We start from the raw sequence: 21643 nt of genomic DNA, 5'->3' as shown, positions 1-21643 counted from the left end.
GGAGTGGACACCAGGTCCAAGGACAGGTGTCAGCCGTGCCAGTCTCATGGCCTCTGCAGCAAGATTACAGATGGGGAAGGAAGAGGGTGGACATGAGCCCCTGATCTTGACCAGGAGCCCCAGCGTGTCTGGGGTGACTGTGCCGTGTTCAGGTCAGGAGACGGGAGCTGGGTGGTGGAACCACCAGGAGGGTTGCCCGAGTTCAGGACTCCCCATGTGTCCTGGAGAGAGAGAGCCCCAGCGTGGCTTCAGGAATAGGCTGATTACTTTGTTGGCATCCATGCTCTGGAGGAGCGCAGAAGGTGGGAGATGGGGCAGGTCGTGGGCCGGGCAGTGGCGTGGCTCAGCTGGCCACAGGCAGCCCACCTCCTGGCTCCATGTCCCACCTGAGAGTCTGCACCCGCGCTGGCTGGTGCTTCTGGGGGTGGGGGCACAGGCGGGGTGTGTTCTCCTCTCCGTCCATACTCGAGAGGCTCCATCGATTTCCTGGGGATCTACGACAGCAGGATTTGGCACTCACTGTAATTCCCCCAGCAACCTGTGGGCTGTGACTGTTGCTGCCACCAGCCTTCTTTTTTTTGACTGCCCCAGGTCTTCATTGTTGTGCACAGGCTTTCTCTACCTGTGCTGAGTGGGAGTCACTCTTTGCTGCCACGCTCAGACTTCCTTTGTTGCAGGGCATAGGCTCTTAAGGGCACACGAGCTCAGCTGTGGTGGCACACGGGCTTAGTTGCTCTGTGGCATATGGGATCTTACTTCCTGGACCAGGAGTTGAACCCGTGTCCCCTGCATTGGCAGGAGACTCTCAGCTGCTGGACCGCCAGGGAAGTCCACTCCCCCACTTTCACAGTTATGGCAATAGAGGGCTCAGGAAGGTGAGCCCAGCAGAGGGGTAGCCAGACAGCCAGAGCTTCCTGCTAAAGTGGTAGGGGAGCTTTAGCAAGGACCCAGCCCGAGGTATGGAGCACAGCCTAGGGCTGAGGCATCCGGCTGGAGGGGCCACACTGTGCTGGACAGGTGTCATACCGGAGGGCGTGCAGCCCCTCTGAGCGGAGGGAACTCAGGAATGAGCAGCCCCACCTGCTGGTTGAGGCCAGGGGGCTTAGCTGGTAAAGTCAGCCAGATCAGGCCAAAGGACCCCAGCCAGTCACTTGTCTTTCTGAACCTCAGTTTCTCCAGCTGTGAAATGGGAGCATTCACCTTCCAAAGTCCTCGCAAGGCCTGAATAAAGTGAAAGGTCTCTAAGCTGCCGAGCACAGCTCCAGCACAGAGCAGATGCGACTAGCAGTGTCGTCAGGCCCCTATTGTGTGCTTTTTCCACATGCTACTGGGTTCCTGTCCTGCCCTGTGTCAGGGAATCCCCCCCTCCCCATATATCCACCCACAGCTGGGCCTGACCCCAAGCTGCCACAGCCCCACATTTCCATGTCTGTCCTCCTGTCGTGCTGTTTTGAGACTTGGTGTGTTAAAGTATTTTTTAACATTGCGTGAGACCACTACCCTTTCATTGCTCATCCTTGTACACTATTGACATTTTGAAAATGTCAAGACACAGTGGCTTTAGCAGACAAGGAAAGCCCCCACCTCCAGAACCCTTGCACAGTGTGGCGGCCCCAGCTCTGTTCCTCAAGCGTTCTGTGAGGTGTGCCCACCTGGGACTCCTCGCAATTGAAGTCACCACCTTGAGCCTCAGTTTTCAAATCTGTGAATGGGGCCACTACCCAGCAATGTTGTCTTGGCATTATTAATGTGCACTGGTCTCTTGGTCTTTGGGCTTAACAATTCAGAGATGTGACACCATTCTCCATCAGGGAGAGGATTTTAATGCCTACCAGTACAACTTAGAGCAGTTTGGGGGATTTTTGCTCTTGGAAAGCTTGCAGCCTTTGGTGTGTTCTTAGTGGTGGTGGTGGTGACGGGAGATTGTCACAATGGTAACTGGCATTTCTTTGTTTTTTAATTGAAATATACATGATTTACAATGTTGTGTTAATTCCTGCTGTACAACGAAGTGATTCAGTACATTTATACATGTTCTTTTTTAAAATACTATTTTCTGGTTTATCATAGGATGTTGGATATGGCTCTCTGTGCTCTACAGCCAGACCTTGTTGTTTATCCGTTTTATATATGACAGCGTATATCTGCTAGCCCAGCCTCCCGCTGCATCCCTCTGCCAGCCCCCTCCCCCTTGGCAGCCACCTGTCTGTTCTCTGTGTCCGTAATCTTGTTCATTTCATAGACGAATGCACTTGTGTCATATTTTAGATTCCACATATAAATGATGTCACGTGGTATTTGTCTTTCTCTGTCTGGTTTACTTCACTCAGTATGATAATCTCTAGTTGTATCCATGTTGCTGCAAATGGCATTATTTCATTCCTTGTTTTATGGCTGAGTCACCTTCCATTGTATATATTTTTTAAGATTTGTTTTTGATCTGTGGCTGCTCTGGGTCTTCCTTGCTGTGCGGGCCTTTCTCTAGTTGCTGTGAGCCAGGGCTACTCCCTCATTGCAGGGCACAGGCTCCTCCTGGTCGCGGCTTCTCTTGTTGCAGGGCACAGGCTGTAGGGCAGGTGGGCTCAGTAGTTGTGGCTCCTGGGCTCCAGGACAGAGGCTCAATAACTGTGGCTCACAGGCTTAGTGGCTGTGTAGCATGTGGCATCTTCCCGGACTGGGGATCAAACCCTCATCTCCTGCATTGGCAGGTGGATTCTTTCCCGCTGAGCCCCCAGGAAAGCCCTCCATTGTATATTGTCTTTTGTTTTAAGTGGTGTATCGCACTGATCTGTGTATTATTGTTGAACCATCCTTGTAAACTTGAGGTGAATCCCACTTGGTCATGGGACTTTTTATATGTCACGATCTTTTTGATGTGTTATTGGATTTGATTTTTTAATATTTTATTGAGAATAGTGTTTCTTTTTCTTCGCATGCTTTCTCATCAGTTTTTGTCTGGAGAAATGGAGCTCACTGATTGTTTCAAATACTTCTCTCGTGTCCATTGGTTTAGTTGACTCGTTTGCTTTTGCAGACGTGCAGTCCTAGTAGCATTGCTAGCTAGTACAGTCATCTTCACTTCTCATTTGTGTCCCTACTCCTTCTCTGTTGTGTCCTCTTGTATTTTCCCCAAATTCTCAAACACTGTAATGATGTTACGTCAAGCATCCTTGTTTCACTTCTGAGGTTCAAATGCATCTCTCTAGTTCTTCACTAATTATAACATTAATACCAGCTCTTATTTTTAGAATCCTCTTCAGCCTGTAAAAAAATATTTTTGTATTCCTTTCATTAAATTTTGCCTTAGGGGGTGGTAGTGAATTCTTTCAAATGCCTTTTTTTTTTTTTTTCTTTTTCAGGGATCATATGATTTTTCTTGAACTATTGATGAGGTAGATTCTATTATTAGATTCTTTCCTATTGAACAATCCTTAGCTTCCTGTGATAAACCCTAATTGGCACATTTTTTTGACCATAGTGCTGAATCCTTGTCACTAGCTGAGCATTTTCTCTCTGTCTGTATCAGAAATTCAGATTGGATGATAGTTTGAGACTGAACTGTAGGTGGTTTTGCATATCTTTCTGTGTGTGAATCAGCTTGTCTATCTCAGAGTCATTTTTCTATTCAAAAATAGAATTAATGCATAGGCTTGGGTTGGGGTGCTTAAACAGGAGGAGAGGATTATTTTAATAGTGATTTTAAAGTCAGTCTTAATTTTAGTTAAATTTTTGGTGTCCGTTATAATATTTTTTTAAACAGAACTGCTGTGGACATGTTCAGTTTTATGATCAATAATGCTTAGCATGCTCTTATGGTTTTTTTAAATTCTTAATCACTGTCTGAAACAAGACAAACACATAATTCAGATTACATTCAATAAAACATCTGCCGATAGAGCTCAGGTCTTGATTTAATTTTTTTCCTATTTTGCTGCATTTAAACTTCTGTTTGACAGTTTTGCCCATTTTAATTAGCTGTTTCTAGAAATGAGCCGCTGACACGTTTATTTACCTTTCCTATTACAGTGTGTTTTCTTGTTGTTCATGCCTCGGTTGTGTCTGACCCTGCGACCCCATGGACTGCGGTACACCAGGTGTCCTCTGTCCTTCGCTGTCTCCTGGAGCTTGCTCAGACTCCTGTCCACTGAGGCAGTGATGCCATCCAACCATCTCATCTGTCATCCCCTTCTCCTCATGCCCTCAGTCTTTCCTAGCGTCAGGGTCTTTTTCAGTGAGTTGACTCTTCGCATCAGGTAGCCAAAGTATTAGCAGTTCAGCTTCAGCATCAGCCCTCCCGATGAATATTCAGGGTTGATTTCCTTTAGGATTGACTGGCTTGATCTCCTTGTTGTCCAAGGAACTCTCAAGGGTCTTCTCCAACACCACAGTTCAAAAGCATCAATTCTTTGGCATCTAGCCTTCTTTGTGAAGTCCAATTCTCAAATCTGTATGTGACTACTGGAAAAACCATAGCTTTGACTTTACGGACCTTTGTTGGCAAAGTGATGTCTCTGCTTTTTAATATGCTGTCTAGGTTGGTCATAGCTTTTCTTTGAAGGAGCAAGTGTCTTTTAATTTCATGGCTGCAGTCACCGTCTGCAATGATTTTGGAGCCCAAGAAAATAAAATCTGTCACTGTTTCCATTTTTTCCCCATCTATTTGCCATGAAGTGATGGGACCGGATGCCATGATCTTAGTTGTTTGAATGTTGGAGTTTTAAGCCAGCTTTTTCACTCTCCTCTTTTACCCTCATCAAGAGGCTCTTTAGTTCCATTTTGCTTTCTGCCATTAGGGTGGTATCATCTGCGTATCTGAGGTTGTTGATATTTCTCCTGGCAATCTTGATTCCAGCTGGTGCTTCATCCAGCCTGGCATTTTGGTCTACGTGTCAGTAAAATAAGGAGGGTGATAATATACAGCCTTGATGTACTCCTTTCCCAATTTTGAACCAGTCCGTTGTTCCATGTCTGGTTCTAACTGTTGCTTCTTGACCTGCATATAAGTTTCTCAGGAGGCAGGTAAGGTGGAATGGAAGTCCTATCTCTTTAAGAATTTTCCAGTTTGTGATCCACACAGTCGAAGGCTTTATAATAGTCAGTGAAGCAGAAATAGATGGTTTTCTTGAATTCCTTTGCTTTCTGTATGATTCAGTGCATGTTGGCAATTTGATCTCTGGCTCCTCTGCCTTTTCTTTTTTCTTTTAAAAATTTATTTATTTTTTAATTGAAGGATAATTGCTTTACAGCATTTTGTTGTTTTCTGTCACACCTCCCATGAAAGAGTCATAGGTATACATATGGCCCCTTCCTCTGCCTTTTCTAAATCCAGCTTGTACATCTGGAAGTTCTCAGTTCAGATACTGCTGAAACCTAACTTGAAGGATTTTGAGCATTACCTTGCTAGCATGTGAAATGGGTACAGTTGTGCGCTAGTTTGAACATTCTTTGGCACTGCCCATCTTTGGGACTGGACTGAAAATATATATACCTTTTCCAGTCCTGTGGCCACTGCTGAGTTTCCCAAATTTGCTGACATACTGGGTGCAGCACTTTAACAGCATCATCTTTTAGGATTTGAAATAGCTCAGCTGGAATTCTATTACCTCCACTAGCTCTGTTTGTAGTAATGCCTCCTAAGGCCCACTTAACTTCACACTCAAGGATATTTGACTCGAGGTGAGTAACCACACCATCGTGGTTGTCTGTGTCATTAAGACCTTTTTTGTACAGTTCTGTGTATTCTTGCCACCTTTTCTTAATCTGTTCTGCTAGGTCCTTGCCATTTCTGTCCTATATTGTGCCCATCTTTGCATGAAATATTCCCTTGGTGTATGTAATTTTCTTGAAGAGATCTCTAGTCTTTCCCCTTCTATTGTTTTCCTCTATTTCTTTGCATTGTTCACTTAAGAAAGCTTTCTTGTCTCTCCTTGCTATTGTTTGGAACTCTGCATTCAGCTGGGTATATCTTTTTCTTTCTCATTTGCCTTTCACTTCTCTTCTTTCCTCAGCTATTTGTAAGACAAATATAGACGACCATTTTGCCTTCTTGCATTTCTTTTTCTTGGGATGGTTTGGTCACTGCCTCCTATACCATGTCACAAACCTCCATATAGATCTTCAGGCACTCTGTCTATCAGAGCTAATCTCTTGAATCTATTTGTTACTTCCACTGTATAATCATAAAGGATTTGATGGGAATCATGACGTGAATAGCCTAGTGGTTTTCATGACTTTCATCAATTTAAGTCTGAATTTTGCAGTAAGGAGTTCATGATCTGAGCCACAGTCAGCTCCTGGTCTTGTTTTTGCTGACTATAAAGAGCTTTTCCATCTTTGGCTGCAAAGAATATAATCAATCTGATTTCGGTATTAACCATCTGGTGATGTCCACGTGTAGAATTGTCCCTTGTGTTGTTGGAAGTGGGTGTTTGCTATGACCAGCACGTTCTCTCTGTTAGCCTTTGCCTTGCTTCATTTTGTACTCCAAGGCCAAATTTGCCTGTTACTCCAGGTATCTCTTGACTTCCTGCTTTTACATTCTAGTCCCATGATGAAAAGGACATCTTTTCTTGGTGTTAGTTCTAGAAGGTCATCATGAAAGTGAAAGTTGCTCAGTCATGTCTGACTCTTTGCGACCCCATGGACTATACAGTCATGGAATTCTCCAGGCCAGAATACTGGAGTGGGCAGCCTTTCCCTTCTCCAGTGGATCTTCCCAACCCAGGGATCGAACCTAGGTCTCCTGCACTGCAGGCAGATTCTTTACCAGCTGAGCCACCAGGGAAGCCCAAGAATACTGCAATAGGTAGCCTATCCCTTCTCCAGCAGATCTTCCCAACCCAGGAATGAAACTGGGGTCTCCTGCATTGCAGGCGGATTCTTTACCAATTGAGCCATCAGGGAAGCCCAGAAGGTCTTCATGGCACTGTCCAACTTCAGCTTCTTTGGCATTACTGGTCAGGGCAGAGACTTGGATTACTGTGATGTTGCATGGTTTGCCTTGGAAACGAACAGAGATCATTCTGTTGTTTTTGAGGTTGCACCCACGTACTGTATTTCGGATTTTTTTGTTGACTGTGAGGGCTACTCCATTTCTTCTATGGGATTCTTGCCCACAGTGATATATAATGGTCATCTGAATTAAATATGCCCGTTCCTGTCCATTTTAGTTCACTGATTCCTGAGTGGCACTCTTACCATCTCCTGCTTTGACCACATCCAGTACACCTTGAGTCATGGACCTGACATTCCAGGTTTCTATGCAGTGTTGTTTTGTACAGCATCAGACTCCACTTTCCCCACCAGAAACATCCACAACCGAGCAGTGTTTCCGCTTTGGTCCAGCCACTTCGTTCTATCCGGCATGCTAAGTCACTTCAGTCATGTCCAACTTTTTGTGACCCCACTTTAGCCCACCAGGCTCCTCTGTCCATGGGATTCTCCAGTCAAGAATACTGGAGTGGGTTGCCATGCCCTCCTCCAGGGGACCTTCCCGACCCAGGGATGGAACCCACGTCTCTTACGTCTCCTGCATTGGCAGGTGTTTTCTTTACCACTGAGCCACCATTCTTTCTCGAGCTGTTAGTAATTGCTCTGTGCTCTTCTCTGGTAGCATATTGGACACCTTCTGACCTGGGGACTCATCTTCTGATGATCCTTTTGCCTTTTCATACTGTTCATGGTGTTCTATTGGCAAGAATGCTCAAGTGGTTTGCCGTTTCCTCCTCCAGTCAACCACATTTTGTCAGAACTCTTCACTATGACTGATCCGTCTTGGATGGCCCTGCATGGCATGGCTCATAGCTTCGCTGAGTTACACAAGCCCCTTCATCACATCAAGGCTGTCATCTGTGAAGGGGGCCAGAGTAATATTCCATTGTATATATGTATCGCATCTTTTTTTTTAAAGTTTTTATTTTGTATTGAGGTATAGCAGATTAACAACGTTGAGACAGTTTCAGATGAACTGGGAAGGAATTCAGCCATAGACATGCATGTATCCATTCTACCCCAAACTCCCCTCCCATCCAGGCTGCTGTAATAACGTTGAGCAGAGTTCCCTGTGCTGTGCAGTAGGTCCTTGTTGGTCCCTGTTTTACGGATAGCAGTGTGTACCACATCTTCTTTATCCATTCTTATGTTGATGGACATTTAGGTTGCTTCCGTGTCTTGGCAGCCATGAACATCCGGGTGCATGTATCTTTTTAAAAATTTTTATTGGAGTATAGTTGATTTACAATGTTGCCATAGTTTTAGGTGGACAGCAAAGTGAATCAGTTACATGTAAACATATATGTGCTTGCTGTTCAATCACTCAGTCATGTCCGACTCTTTGCGACCCCATGGACCGCAGCACGCCTGGCTTCCCTGTCCATCACCAACTCCCGAAGCTAACTCAAACTCATGTCTATGGAGTGGGTGATGCCATCCAGCCATCTCAGCCTCTGTCACCCTCTTCTCCTCCTGCCCTCAGTCTCTCCCCAGCATCAGGGTCTTTTCCAATGAGTCAGCTGTTTGCATCAGGTGGCCAGAGTATTGGAGCTTCAGTATCAGTCCTTCCAATGAACACTCAGGACTGATTTCTTTTAGAATGGACTGGTTGGATCTCCTTGCAGTCCAAGGGACTCTCAAGAGTCTTCTCCAGCACCACAGTTCGAGAGCATCAATTCTTTGGCGCCCAGCCTTCTTTATTCCACATACAAGCAATATCATGTAACATTTGTCTTTTTCTGACGTTTGTCACTCAGTATGACAATCTGTGGGTCCTTCCATGTTGCTGCAAATGACATTATTTGGTTCTTCTCTATGGCTGACTTTCCACTGTGCATATGCGCCGCACCTTTACCCATTTGTCTGCTGGTGGACGTCTAGGTTGCATCCATGTCCTGGCTATTGTAAACACTGCTGCAGTGAACACTGGGGTGCATGTATCTTTTTGAGTTAGGATTTTTTCTGGAATACGCCCAGGAGTGGAATTGCTGGGTCGTATGGTAGCTCTGTTTCTGGTTTTTCAAGGAACCTCCATACCGTTCTCCATACTGGCTGTGTGTGTATGCTCAGTCGTGTCTGATTCTTTGTGACCCCGTGGACTGAACCCACCAGGCTCCTCTGTCTGTGATATTTTTCTGGCAAGAATACTAGCAAGTGGATTCTTTGCCACTGAACCACCCGGGAAGCCCAGAGTGGCCATGCCAGTTTACATTTCCACCAGCAGTGTAGGCGGATTCCCTGTTCGCACCCTCTCCAGCATTTATTGCTTGTAGATGTTTGATGATGGCCATTCTCACTGGTGTGAGGTGGTACCCCATTGTCGTTTTGATTTGCATTTCTTTAACAATTAGTGATGTTGAGCATCTTTTCACATGCTTTTTGGTTATCTGGATGTCTTCTTTGGAGAAATATCTGTTTAGGTTTTCTTCCCGTTTTTTGATTGGGTTGTTTGCTTGTTTTTGATATTGAGCTGTTTGTATATTTTGGAGATTAATCCCTTGTCAGTCACATCATTTGCAAGTTTTTTCTCCCAGTCTGTGGGTTGTCTTTTTGTCTTGTTTATGGTTTCCTTTGCTGTGTGAAAGCTTTTGAGTTTACTTTGGTCCTGGTTTCTTTTTTGTTATCTTCATTACTCTAGGAGGGGCATCAAAAAAGATATTGCTACGATTTAACACAGAGTGCTCTGCCTGCGTTTTCCTGTAAGAGTTACAATGTCTTTGATCCACTCTGAGTTTATGTATGGTGTTAGAGAATGTTCTAATTGCACTCTTTTAAGCTGCTGTCCAGTTTTCCCAGAATGACTTACTAATGAGACTGTCTTCCCCTCGTTGTATATTCCTACACCCTTTGTGGTGGATTAATTGACCATAGGTGGGCGGGTTTATTTTTGGGCTTTCTGTCCTATTCCTTTGAGCTATATTTCTGTTTTTGTTGCCAGTATCATGCTCTTTTGATGGCTGTAGCTTTGTAGTTTTAGCCTGAAGTCAGGGCGCCTGATTCCTTCAGCTCTGTTTTTCTTTCTCAAGATTGCTCTGGCTATTCAGGGTCTTTTGTGTTTCCGCTCAATTTTTTTTTTTTTTTTTTAATTTTTGGCTGTGCTGGGTCATTTGCTGCACACAGGCTTTCTCTAGTTGTGGCCAGCAGACGCTGCTCTCTGGCTGTGTGAGGGCCTCTCACTGCAGTGGCTTGTTGCAAGGCAGGAGCTCCAGGCCCCATAGGTGCAGTGCGCGGGCTCAGGAGTTGTGGCTCCCAAGCCCCAGAACACAAGCCCAGTAGCTGTGGCCTGTGGCCTTAGCTGCTCCACGGCATGTAGGGTCTTCCTGGAGCAGGGGTAGGACCCGTGTCCCCTGCATTGGCAGGTGGTCTTAACCGCTGGCCTGCCAAGGAAGGCCTTCCATTCAGATTTTAAATTTTTTTGTTCTAGTTCTGTGACAAATACCATTGGTAATTTGACAGGAATCACGTTGACTCTGTATATTGCCTTGGAAATAGTTTGTTCATTTTGGCAGTATTGATTCTGTATCTTTGCTACTGAATCTACTGTTTCTATAGTTTTTATCATTATTATTTTCTACTTCCTATTTCCTCAGGCTTATTGTTGTGACTGTAGCTTTTCATATGTGAAATCGAATGCTTAGATTTTTTTTGAATAATGAAGTGTAGAAATCTACCTCTGAATGATACTTCCACTGTAATGATAGATTTTAGAATGTAGTATTTCCTGTCCCTGTGTCCTCTAATGGTTTGTTAGGTCCTCCCTCACTTCCTGATATTAGGATAAAACCAAGTGATCAGTAGTTTGTGTTCTAGTTTTGTTGTTGTTGTTGTTTTAACATGCTGAGATTTCTTCACTACGTATTATTATTTTTTTTTTTTAAATTATGGATACTTGAGATGGATACCTGAGAAGATGATGTGGGTCATACTTAAAGAATATAAAATCTGAGCATAGTTATCCCTTCTTTGTTATGAAATATGTTGTTAAAAAGACAACTTTGTGTAAAGGTAAGATTGTCTCTTGTACGATTATGAAATGAACACATGTGAAAGATTTTATTTAACTCATTAATGTGAAAACCAGTAACACGTTAAACTGGCTCCGAGGAGAATTCAAAGAACATTTGCCATACATAAGACAACAGGAATTCTGAGATGAATCTGTAAATAAATACAGTCAGTTGCATTCTACCAGGCAAAATTCATATGCATTTCTGCGGATGGGAATTATTTGCATTACTGTCAACTTTTTATATGCTAGAGTTTTAAAAGTAGCTCCAAAACAAGCAAAGACTTAGATAACCCAGAAGAGTATATTGGACAAGGAACCCAGTCATCTTTTTTTTTTTTTTTTTTCCCATTTCACATTTTCTCAATAATGCCATTTACAGTAGACATTTATTGTTTGTAGTTTATCTGTTTTGTGGGACTCTGTTGGGCTAATTTCTTACACTGAATTTTATTTTGTCATTTAACTTTTGTAATTCTAATATTTTTCTTCCATGCTGTTTGATGCCTATAGACCTTGTTATCATATTTTTGTTATGTAAATAATACATATTCAATATTCAAAATTTAGAAAGTAGAGAAAAATACAAAGAAAAATTTCAAATCACTTCTAATTCCTACGATCTCTAACCACTGTTACCATTTTAGCTGATAATTGATTTCTTTGAGCCTGTTTTTCTTCCTTTGTGGATTTCTCTAATACACGTAAAGTCACTTTGCATACAGAATTTTTTTGCTTTCTTTTTCACCTAACATTTTAACAAATATTTTCCCATATTATTCAAACCGCTTAAAAGTACTTTAAATATTCTTACTTAAATTTGCATACTTTTCCTCTCTTGTTGGAATGTTAGATTATTTCCAGGTTTTTGGCTCCTATGTATCAACCCTGTAACCTTGGGACATAAATATTTGTCCACATTTGCATTATTTCTTAAAGATAGATGTTCAAAAGTGGAGAAATACTGGGCAGTGAAAGTCTCTCGATATAAAGCAGAATTGCCTTTACAAAGTGGTTATAGCCGTCTGCTTCCCCATAGCCATCCATAGAGCTGTAGCCTCTCCTGGTACGTGGAGGTTTCATAACGCACAAAGATTTGATAATGTCGTGTCCTTGTAATGCATTATGCCTTTTGTCATTTATTCTTACCCTTCTCTTATGTAATACTTTCCCATTTAAATTCTACTCGATCATGACATTGCAGCTTGTCTTAGTCATTTGATCAAATTTGGTAGCCGAGTCTTTGCACAGGCTTTTCTTTACAAATCCTTGAGTGCTGTTTCGCTTGAAATATACCTGCAGTCCTGCTTAATCAAATCTGGGACAGTGCCTTTACCTGGGGCAGTCTAGGCCGACTCTTCATTGTTGGGATCTGTCAGGCCTGGCTGCTGTCGTAATCTCATACGCTTCCCGTTTTTGTTAATGCTCCTTCATCTTTTCTACATTTCACCTTTGGGCAGTCTGCTTTGTTTAGCACATTGCTTATGATTTCAAAGTCACTACACTTGGGACTTTCTAAAGTGAAAGAAAAAGTGTCAGTTGCTCAGTCTGAGACCCCCATGGACTGTAGTCTGCCAGGCTCCTCTGTCCACCGGATTCTCCAGGCAAGAATATTGGAGTGGGTTGCCATTCCTTTCTTGAGGGATCAAACCCAGGTCTCCTGCATTGCAGGCAGATTCTTTACTGTCTGAGCCACCAGGGAAGGGACATCTAAAATATACATTATTAACACTATTAATCCTATTTTTATACCTGGCTGATAAAAAACACGTTCTCTCCTCTCTTGTGAAATTAAAAGAATTGTTAGGATGACTGGCTATTTTTTCCATTGTTTGTCACTCTTTATTGACTTAATCCAGTCTGATTTAAATTTAATTATTAGTGGCTCATATTTTTATTTCCTGACCTCTGTAACCTTCATTTTAATTTGGGTGATCCCCCTCACTTTTGTCCACAACTTCCACACTTTTATCTCGTTCAACCCTAGGAGATTGGGAGAAACTCCTGGGCATTCTTTGCTGGAAGGGTGCTTATCTGATAAACTTCCAGAGATTTGCAGATTTCTGAAGGTCTCTCTGTCCTCCTTCATGTTAGTAACCTGTCCACAGAAAGCAAACTTCCCAGCTCTGACTGTCTTCCTCTAGAATCAGCGGTGCTGGCCTCAGCTGAGGCATCAGTGATGGTGGAGGACAGGACTCTACAAGCTGCATTTTTACTCTTTTGAAAATAACTTGCCTTTTCTTTTGTAATTCAAGCAACCAGTTACATGCATTGGCCCCTGGCTGCATCCTCAGTCTCTTATCTGGGTGCTTTTAACACAGCCAACTAAGCGGTTTTTTCTGCTTGATGGCTTCAGGCAGCTTTCTCTCTCTCATTTTTTTCTTCAGTTTTGTTTTTTTACTTTGTATGTCTTGTTCTTCGGGGGCCATTTGCTTCTCCCACGCCTATTGATCTGGATCGCGTGTGAGTTCAGCTGTCTGCTGGGAAGGGTAATTGATCAGGGAGGTGCATCTGGCGGCCAGAACCTGGCATGCATCCTGCCGTCGGGGCTGCCTCCAGCGCCCCTGTCTGGTGGTTGGTGCAGGAGGCTCCCCAGCCTCCCTGCCTGAGGCCGCCTCTCCTCTGGCCTGTCTTCACCTTCCACCTGTATTCCCTGGCCCCTGGCCTCCATTTCTCAGTCTCTCTGTCTCTAGCTGCGGTTCCCTTGTGCCATTACTGCCAATTAATTCCCAGTCAGAGTGATGGATGGTTTAATTTTCTTTCCCTGAGAGCCCTGTTTTTCCTCGCCTGGTCAGGGACTGGGCAGACTCCCAAGATGCTGAGGCAGGTGGCTCAAGAGACTGGGGTCTTGGCAGGGGAGGTCAGAGGGAGCCACATGGGGCTTGAGGGGTCCAAGCCCCTCAGCTTGGCATCATTTCCATCACCGTCACCCTGGAGTGACCTGGCTGAGCCGGAGCCTTCTCCCACCCACATTCAAGTCTCAAAGCCAAAAAACACTCAGCCCGATCCAGGAGCCTTGAGCAATGTCCCTGCTGCAGACTCTTGACAAGAGAGGAAATTGTTTCACATCACAGGGCAACATCAGTGGGAAGCCCTCTTCATCTTATGCCCAGAGTTCCTCCTCTCGAGGCCCCCAGACTCCCTCTGAGGACTGAGTCTCAGGCACTTTCTTGAGAGACAGTTCATCCGCCCTGCTCCTCTGGCTCCTCTTCCCTCACTTCTCTGAGTAGCAGCACGAATGCCCAGCGCCCATAGAATCCACCTTGTTTGAAAAAAAAAAAATTTAATTGTTTATTTAAGGGACATACAGAACATTTAGGAGATTCCTTAACAAGAGAGACGAGGTCTCACTGTGTTGACCAGACTAGGGCGCAGTGGTTATTGACAGACACGACCCCACTACTGATCAGGGCAGGAGGGTTTTTTTGTGTTTTTCTTTTTTTCTTGTTGTTGAAATAGAGTTGACTTACAGTGTTGTGTTGTTTTTGGTGTACAGCAGAAGGATTCAGTTATATATATATATTTTTTTTTTTCATGTTCTTTTCTATTCTGGTTTATCACAGGATATTGAATATATTTCCCTGAGCTATGCAGTAGGAGCTTGTTGTTCATCCGCCCCATATGAAATAGTTTACATCTGCTAACCCCAAACTCCCAAACCACCCTCTCCCGCCACCCCCCCACCCCCCGGCAGTGACAAGTCTGTTCTGTGTGCCTGTGAATCTGTTTTGTTTCACAAATAAGTTCATCTGTGTCATAGTCTCGATTTCACATAATAAGGGATACTTGTCTTGCTAACTTACTTCACTTAGTATGATAACCGCTAGATAATCTCTGCAAATGGCGTGAACACTTCATTGTTTTTTTATGGCTGAGTAGTATCCTACTGTGTATATATATGCCACCTCTTCTTTATCTGGTCATCTGTTGATGGCCAATGAGACTGTTTCCATGTCTTGGTTATTGTAAATGTACTGCTATGAACATAGGGGCACATGTATCTTTTCAAATTCTAGTTTTTTCTGGGTATGTGCCCAGCAGTGGGGTTGCTGGGTCATATGGTAGCTCTGTTTTTAGTTTTTAAGGACTCTCCATATATTTTCCATAGGGGCTACACCAGCTTGCGGCTTCCCTGATAGCTCAGCTGGTAAAGAATCCGCCTGCAATGCAGGAGACCCCAGTTTGATTCCTGGGTTGGGAAGATCCGCTAGAGAAGGGATAGGCTACCCACTCCAGTATTCTTGGGCTTCCCTTGTGGGTCAGCTGGTAAAGAATCCGCCTGCAGTGTGGGAGACCTGGGTTCGATCCCTCGGTTGGGAAAATCCCCTGGCAAAGGGAAAGGCTACCCACTCCAGTATTGTGGCCTGGAGAATTCCATGAACTGTATAGTCCATGGGATCACAAAGAGTCTGACACGACTGAGTGACTTTCACTTTCACTCACACCAGCTTACTTTCCTGCCAACAGTGTGGGAGAATTCCCTTGTCTCCACACCCTCTCCAGCATTTGATACTTGCAGACTTTTTGATGATGGCCATTCTGACTGGTGTGAGGTAGTAACCTCATTGTAGTTTTGATTTGTGTTTCTCTGATAGTTAATGATGTTGAGCATCTTTTTACATACCTGCTGACTCTGTATTTCTTCCTTGGAGAAATGTCTGTTTAGGTCTTCTGCCCGTTTTTCGATTGGGTTGTTTGTTTTCTTGTTGTGTGAGTTTGTGCATTTTGGAGCTTAAGCCCTTGTCGGGCTCAACATTTGCAAACATTTTCTCCATCCTGTGGGTTGTCTTGTCACTTTTTGATGGTTTTCTTTGCTGTGCGAAAGCTTGATTACATCTCATTTGCTTAGTTTTATTTTTATTTCTGTTGCCTTAGGAGACGAGCCTAAGAAAACATGGGGACGGCTGATGTCAGAGAGTCTTCTGTCTGTGCTCCCTTCTAGGGGTTTTATGGTGTCATGTGTTGTGTTTGAGTTTATTTTTGTGCCTGATGAGAGGGTGTGTACTAACTTCATTGATTTACATGCGGTTGTCCAGCTTTCCCAGCACCGTGACTTGCTGAGGAGCCTGTCTTTCCCATTGTATATTCTTGCCTCCTTTGTTGGACGTTAATTGGGCATAAGTCCTTTTCCCCCCAGGGCTCTCTGTCCTGTGCCATTGATCCATATGTCTGTTTCTGTGCCCAAATCACAGTTTTTATTACTGTAACTTTGTAGCACTGTCTGAGGTCTGGGTGAGTTATACGTCCTGCTTTGTTTTTTCTTCCCTCAGAATTGCTTTGGCAGTTCTGGGTCTTTTATCTGTTATTGTTCAGTCGCTAAGTCATGTTCTACTCTGCAACCCCATGAACTGCAGCACACCAGGCTTCCCTGTGCTTCACCATCTCCTTGAGTTTGCTCAAACTCGTGTCCATTGAGTCGGTGATGCCATCCAACCATCTCATCCTGTGTTGTCCCCTTCTCCTCTTGCCCTCCATCTTTCCCAGCATCAGGGTCTTTTCCAGTGAGTTGTCTCTTCACATCAGGTGGCCAAAGTATTGGAGCTTCAGCTTCAGCATCAGTCCTTCCAATGAATTGAACAGGGTTGATTTTGTTTAGGATTGACTGGTTTGAGCTCACAGAAGTCTTTAGGGACTCTCAAGAGTCTTCTCCAGCACCACAGTTCAAAAGCATCAATTCTTTGGCACTCACACTTCTTTGTGGTCCAACTCTCACATCCACACATGACTATTGGAAAAACCATAACTTTGGCTATATGGACCTTTGTCAGCAAAATGATGTCTCTCCTTTTTAATATGGTGTCTAGGTTTGTCATAGCTTTTCTTCCAAGGAGCAAGCGTCTTTTAATTTCTTGGCTGCAGTCACTGTCTGCAATGATTTTGGAGCCCCAGAAAATAAAATCTGTCACTGTTCCCACTTTTTCCGCATCTATTTGCTATGAAGTGATGGGACTGGATGCTATGATCTTAGGGTTTTGAATGTTGAGTTTTAAACCGGTTTTTTCACTCTCCTCTTTCACCTTCATTAAGAGACTCTTTAGTTCCTCTTCACTTTCTGCCACTAGAGTGGCACACCTAAGGTTGTTAATATTTCTCCCCACAGTCTTGATTCTAGGTTGTGATTCACCTCGGCCTGGCATTTTGCATGATGTACTCTGCATACAAGTTAAGTAAGCAGGGTGGCAGGTTAAATAAGTTAAATATACAGCCTTGAAGTACTCCTTTCCCAGTTTTGAACCAGTCTGTTGTTCATGTTTGGCTCTAACTGTTGTTGCTTTTTGACCTGAATGTAGGAGTCCTTAGGGTTTTCTGTATACAGTATCATGTTGTCTGCATAGAGTGACAGCTTTACCCCTTCCCTTCCATTTTGGATACCTTTTCTTTTCCTGGTCTGATGGCTGTGGCTAGACTTCCAATACTAAGCTGAATAGAAGTGGCCACCAGCGTCTTCACTATAACCACCATCGCCACCACCATCGCCTTCGCCAGCACGGTTGTCACTGCTATCATCTTTATCAGAGCAGCTACCGTTCACAGAGCGTTTGCTCCGTGATAGGCACAGTGCTGAGCACTTTATATGCCTTCTGCCTTTCAGTCCTCAATGCAGTATTGTAGATACTGTGATTTCTGTTGCGGCTCAAACCTTGGGCTCTGAGTCCATAGCCCCTGCCTTCCTGCTGGAGCCCTGGGAGGGTGACCCCAAGTCGGTGTATCAGATCCCTCGTCAACCCCTTTCCTTCTGTGCCCCCTCCCTTCCCTCCACAGGTGTACGAGGGTGGGAGCAACGTGGACCAGTTTGTGACACGCTTCCTCCTGAAGGAGACAGCCAATCAGATCCAGTCCCTGCTGAGCTCGGTGGAGAGCGCGGTGGAGGCCATCGAAGAGCAGACCAGCCAGATCCGGTGCGCAGACGGGAGTGAGCTGTGCCATCCTGCTGCGTGGTGGGGATGGGCGTGTGCCTGGGGGCTGGGCGGCCTTGGGCAAGCTGCTGCCTCTCTCTTGCCTCCTCCACTTCTCCACCTGTTAAGTGGGGACAGTTGTATACCTACCTCGTCACATTGTTGTTGTTGATCTGAAACTATTCCACTGTTGGGCTCATTTTTTAAAACCGGGGAATTAGGAAACTGCAGTGGTTATTACCATCATTGGAAAACACGTTATCTCAGGCTGTGAATGAAAAATACCATGACCGCAAAAATAAGCCCTGTTGGTGACCCCTCGACCTGCTCCCTCTTTGTTTCGAGGCTATGAGATGGTAGATGGGCATTGAAAACACCGTACCATCAAATCACCACCTCAGAAAGACTGAACAGCAGTGAAATGGGTGGTTTTTCTCCTGAGGTTAGTTAGTATCATTTAAGGCCACGCCAGTGTTCTTGCCTGGAGAATCCCAGGGACAGCGGAGCCTGGTGGGCAGCTGCCGTCTATGGGATCGCACAGAGTCGGACACGACTGAAGCGACTTAACAGCAACAACAGCAAGGCCTTGTTTGCGGGTCCTTGAGAACATGGAAAACACCTGGGGTCCCCCCTTTTTGGGGCGATGAGCCTGGGGCCTGGAGAGGAGTAGTCTCCTTCCCTGGCAGGGCCAGCCCCCAGGGGCCACGTGGGGGCCATTTGCTGTCCCAAGTTCAGACCAGCTCTTCTGTGCTCTTCCTTCCCTGAATATCGGACGTGCCTGAGGCAAAGTAGAAGTAAAGACACATTAACAGGGGCTTCCCTGGTGATCCAGTGGCCACAACTCTGCACTCCCGACGCAGAGGGCCCAGGTTCAATCTCTGGTCAGGGAACTAGATCCCACGTGCCACAGCTAAGACCCGGTGAAGCCAAATAAATAATTTTTTTTTAAAAAAAGCCATAGGAACAGATGGGCGCAGCTGCCAGGTGCCTGAGCTTACTGAGCCTGGCGTCTCCTGGCACGGCGGGATGCTGGTCCTGGGTGGGGGTTCGTCCCAACCCGTTGTGGTTGCAAAGGTGCTCGGTGATGCTGTTCACAAAACGCGCTTGCTCTGAGGGCCTGCAGCCCAGTCCCCTGGGAAATGCAGGGCGCAGAGTCCTGGGCCCTGGCGACACCATCTGGGATTGGGGTCCCTGGGAGCCAAGCCCTAGACTCTATCCATGATCAGTCTAGTGATTCAGAGGGTCTCCAAGGTTAAGGGGATTTCCTGTCACATAGATTTCCTTCATCCTTTATCATCACTATCTTGATTAAAAAGCCTGCGGCTTCCTTTCTGTCACAGATCAGATGGAGCGCTGCACACTTATTAGAGCTGATTCCTTGCGCTTTGCCTTCCCGACAAGTCAGCCGTCCCTCCACATGTCAGCCGTCCCCCCACGAGTCAACTGTCCCTCCACGTGTCAGCCATTACACCTGCCTCCCTCCCCAAATCTCATGTAGGGATGATGGGAACATACATCTGCTTCCCGCGCACCCCCACCTCTCAGCCCCCAAACCTCAGCTGTCTCAGCTCTCAGCTGCAGGGCCCCCAGCCACCCTGGTTCCCAGCTGGGGATGACATGACCCGCATTCGAGCCAGCGGCCCATCCCCGGGGGACCCCCGCTGCACCCATTCACAGTCCGTGGGCCATGTTTCATTCACTGCTGGTTTGTAGAGGTCCCAGGACCAACACCTCCAAGACTACCAGCCTTTCTCCTCCCCGGGGGGTGGGGGTGGTCAGCCCCTCGGCACAGAGGGAGAGGATGCTGGGCTTTCAGGTTCACAGGAGGCAGATTCCAGAGCGAGCGGCGGCCATGCTGGGCACCGGGCGTGTCGGCCGTGCACATGGGCGTGTGTGTTTGTATGTCCACAGTGACTTTTCTAGCATTTTTGCACACAGGGGTTTGGGCATTTCTTGGGTCCCTACTGCATGCCAGGCACAGCGTTTGGTGGGCTGCATGTCAAGGGTCCTGGTCTGTGCACATCAGTGTGCGTGGCGGGTGGGGTTGGGCCAGAGCATGGGGCCAGGCTGAGCCAGGATCGTGGATTTTTGTCCTGTTAGATGCCCGCTCTCAACTGAGTCCTATGGCTTCTTTTCTTGGAGAGGGGGCTTGTTAACAAACCCAGGCCCCGACCCCAGAGGCCTCTAAACACGGGACCAGGAGGCAGGCAGGGTGGGCAAGGGACAGCTGTGAGCCGCAGGGAGGTGGGGGCCTGGCTTAGCCTCGCAGGCCCTGGAACCTGGAACAGAACCTCCCAGGCACAGGGTCTGGGTTCCCAGAAAGAATCTGAGTTCAGATCCCAGCCCCACCCGCGGGCAGCCGCCTCTGTGAGACAGCGGCCACTGTGTGCAGCTAGGGGATGGGGCTCCCAGGAGTTCCGTGCACGTTTCTGCCCCACAGTTGGTCAGAGCTGCTCCGAGCAGTCAGGGCCCTGCAGCCCCCTTCACGGGGTGCATCCCCCTACCCCCTCTGCAGACAGAACCACAGCCGGCCCAGCCACAGCGCAGTGGAGACCTGGTCCGGGAGTCCCACTCCCCGCTACACCCCCAACCACAAGCTCATGGCTGCGGAGCAAGGAAAGAGCTTCCCACCTGGTGAGAGAGCGGTGGCCTGGGGTCGGGGGGCACTGGCTGGGGGGTCCTGGGAGGACTTCTGAGAGTGGTCCCAATGGGGCCTGGGCCTCCCACAGGGACTGGGAGTCCTCGATCAGGGGGAGGGGGTGCTCCCGCTCCGGCCTGGCCCTGCCCCCGTCAGCATCTCTGTTCCTCTTTCCCAGGCACCTCAGACCCCAAGGAGGACGGCCTGGACGCCCAGATCAGCAGGCTGGCGGGGCTCATTGGACGGCTGGAGAACAAGGTGGGCCTGCTGAGCCCCGACATCCATGCCTCCATCCCCCCCCCCCAACCCTCCCAGCCCCCCAGAGAGGGTGGAGCTAGGCCGGAGCTTACAAGAGGGAAGTCAGGGTAGTTTAATGCCCCTGGGCGGGGTTGGGGGTGGTGTGGACTAAGGGGAAACCCCGGGAATGTGACCTTTGTACTTGTATGGGGCCTGGGGAAGAGGAGCTATGAGAGTGGGTGGGCAGCCAGGAGGGGGTTGCTGAGGAGCAGAGAGTGGGCGGCAAGGGAACTGAGCAGCAAGGGGGCTGTCAGGCCTTCAGATGGCTTGGGCAGATGGCAGCCCAGACCCGGCATAGTGGCGGCTGAGGGATGGTGAGGTCTAGGAGAGGTGAGAGTGACCGGCAGTGTGAAGCCTTTTAAATGTGACACGGCCCGTCCCAAGCGATGGAAAATGGAATCATGATTTCAGAGTGTTGTGTGACTCAGTGCTATCATCTCAGGGCTGCCGGAGCCACGGACCACAGGCCAGGGGCTCAAACCCAGGCGCTTATCCTCTGACACGTGGAGTCTGAAAAGATGCCGGCAGGGCTGGTCCTCTCACGGCCTTCCTCTGGGGTGTGTAGACAGCCAGGTGTCTGTGTCCTGGTTTCTTATAAGGACACCAGTCAATCTGGATTAGGGCCCACCCGTGTGACCTTATTCTCACAGTCACTCTTCAAATGTCCTGTCTGCAAATACAGTCACGTTTTGCAGCACTGGAGGCTGGGAATTCAACCTATGAATTTGGGGGGGAACACAATTCAGCCCATAACAATGACCATTTATTGGAAGAAAGAGAACAAACAGTTAAAGTTTAAAAGTAGGCACTGGTATC

The 21643-nt window shown here is 46.6% G+C and overlaps 1 protein-coding gene across 4 annotated transcripts in view; it reads left to right on the top strand.

Annotated features, from left to right (window-relative positions):
- Nucleotides 1-21643, top strand: part of NECAB2 (N-terminal EF-hand calcium binding protein 2) — a 38815-nt gene that overhangs the window by 8220 nt on the left and 8952 nt on the right. For all 4 annotated transcript variants that reach the window (XR_005723422.1, XM_040254052.1, XM_040254050.1 and 1 more), the window contains exons 4-6: nt 17759-17895; nt 20408-20526; nt 20709-20788. Coding sequence is in view for 3 of the 4 variants with exons in the window: in XM_040254052.1 (XP_040109986.1) it covers nt 17759-17895; nt 20408-20526; nt 20709-20788 (336 nt within the window). In the remaining variant the exon portion in view is untranslated. The remainder of the gene's footprint in view (nt 1-17758; nt 17896-20407; nt 20527-20708; nt 20789-21643) is intronic.

This window comes from Oryx dammah, unplaced genomic scaffold (genome assembly GCF_014754425.2).
Source record: "Oryx dammah isolate SB20612 unplaced genomic scaffold, SCBI_Odam_1.1 HiC_scaffold_13, whole genome shotgun sequence".
Classification (NCBI taxonomy): domain Eukaryota; kingdom Metazoa; phylum Chordata; class Mammalia; order Artiodactyla; family Bovidae; genus Oryx; species Oryx dammah.
The sequence above is the reverse complement of the archived record's forward strand: the minus strand, read 5'-3'. Positions and strand labels throughout refer to the sequence as shown.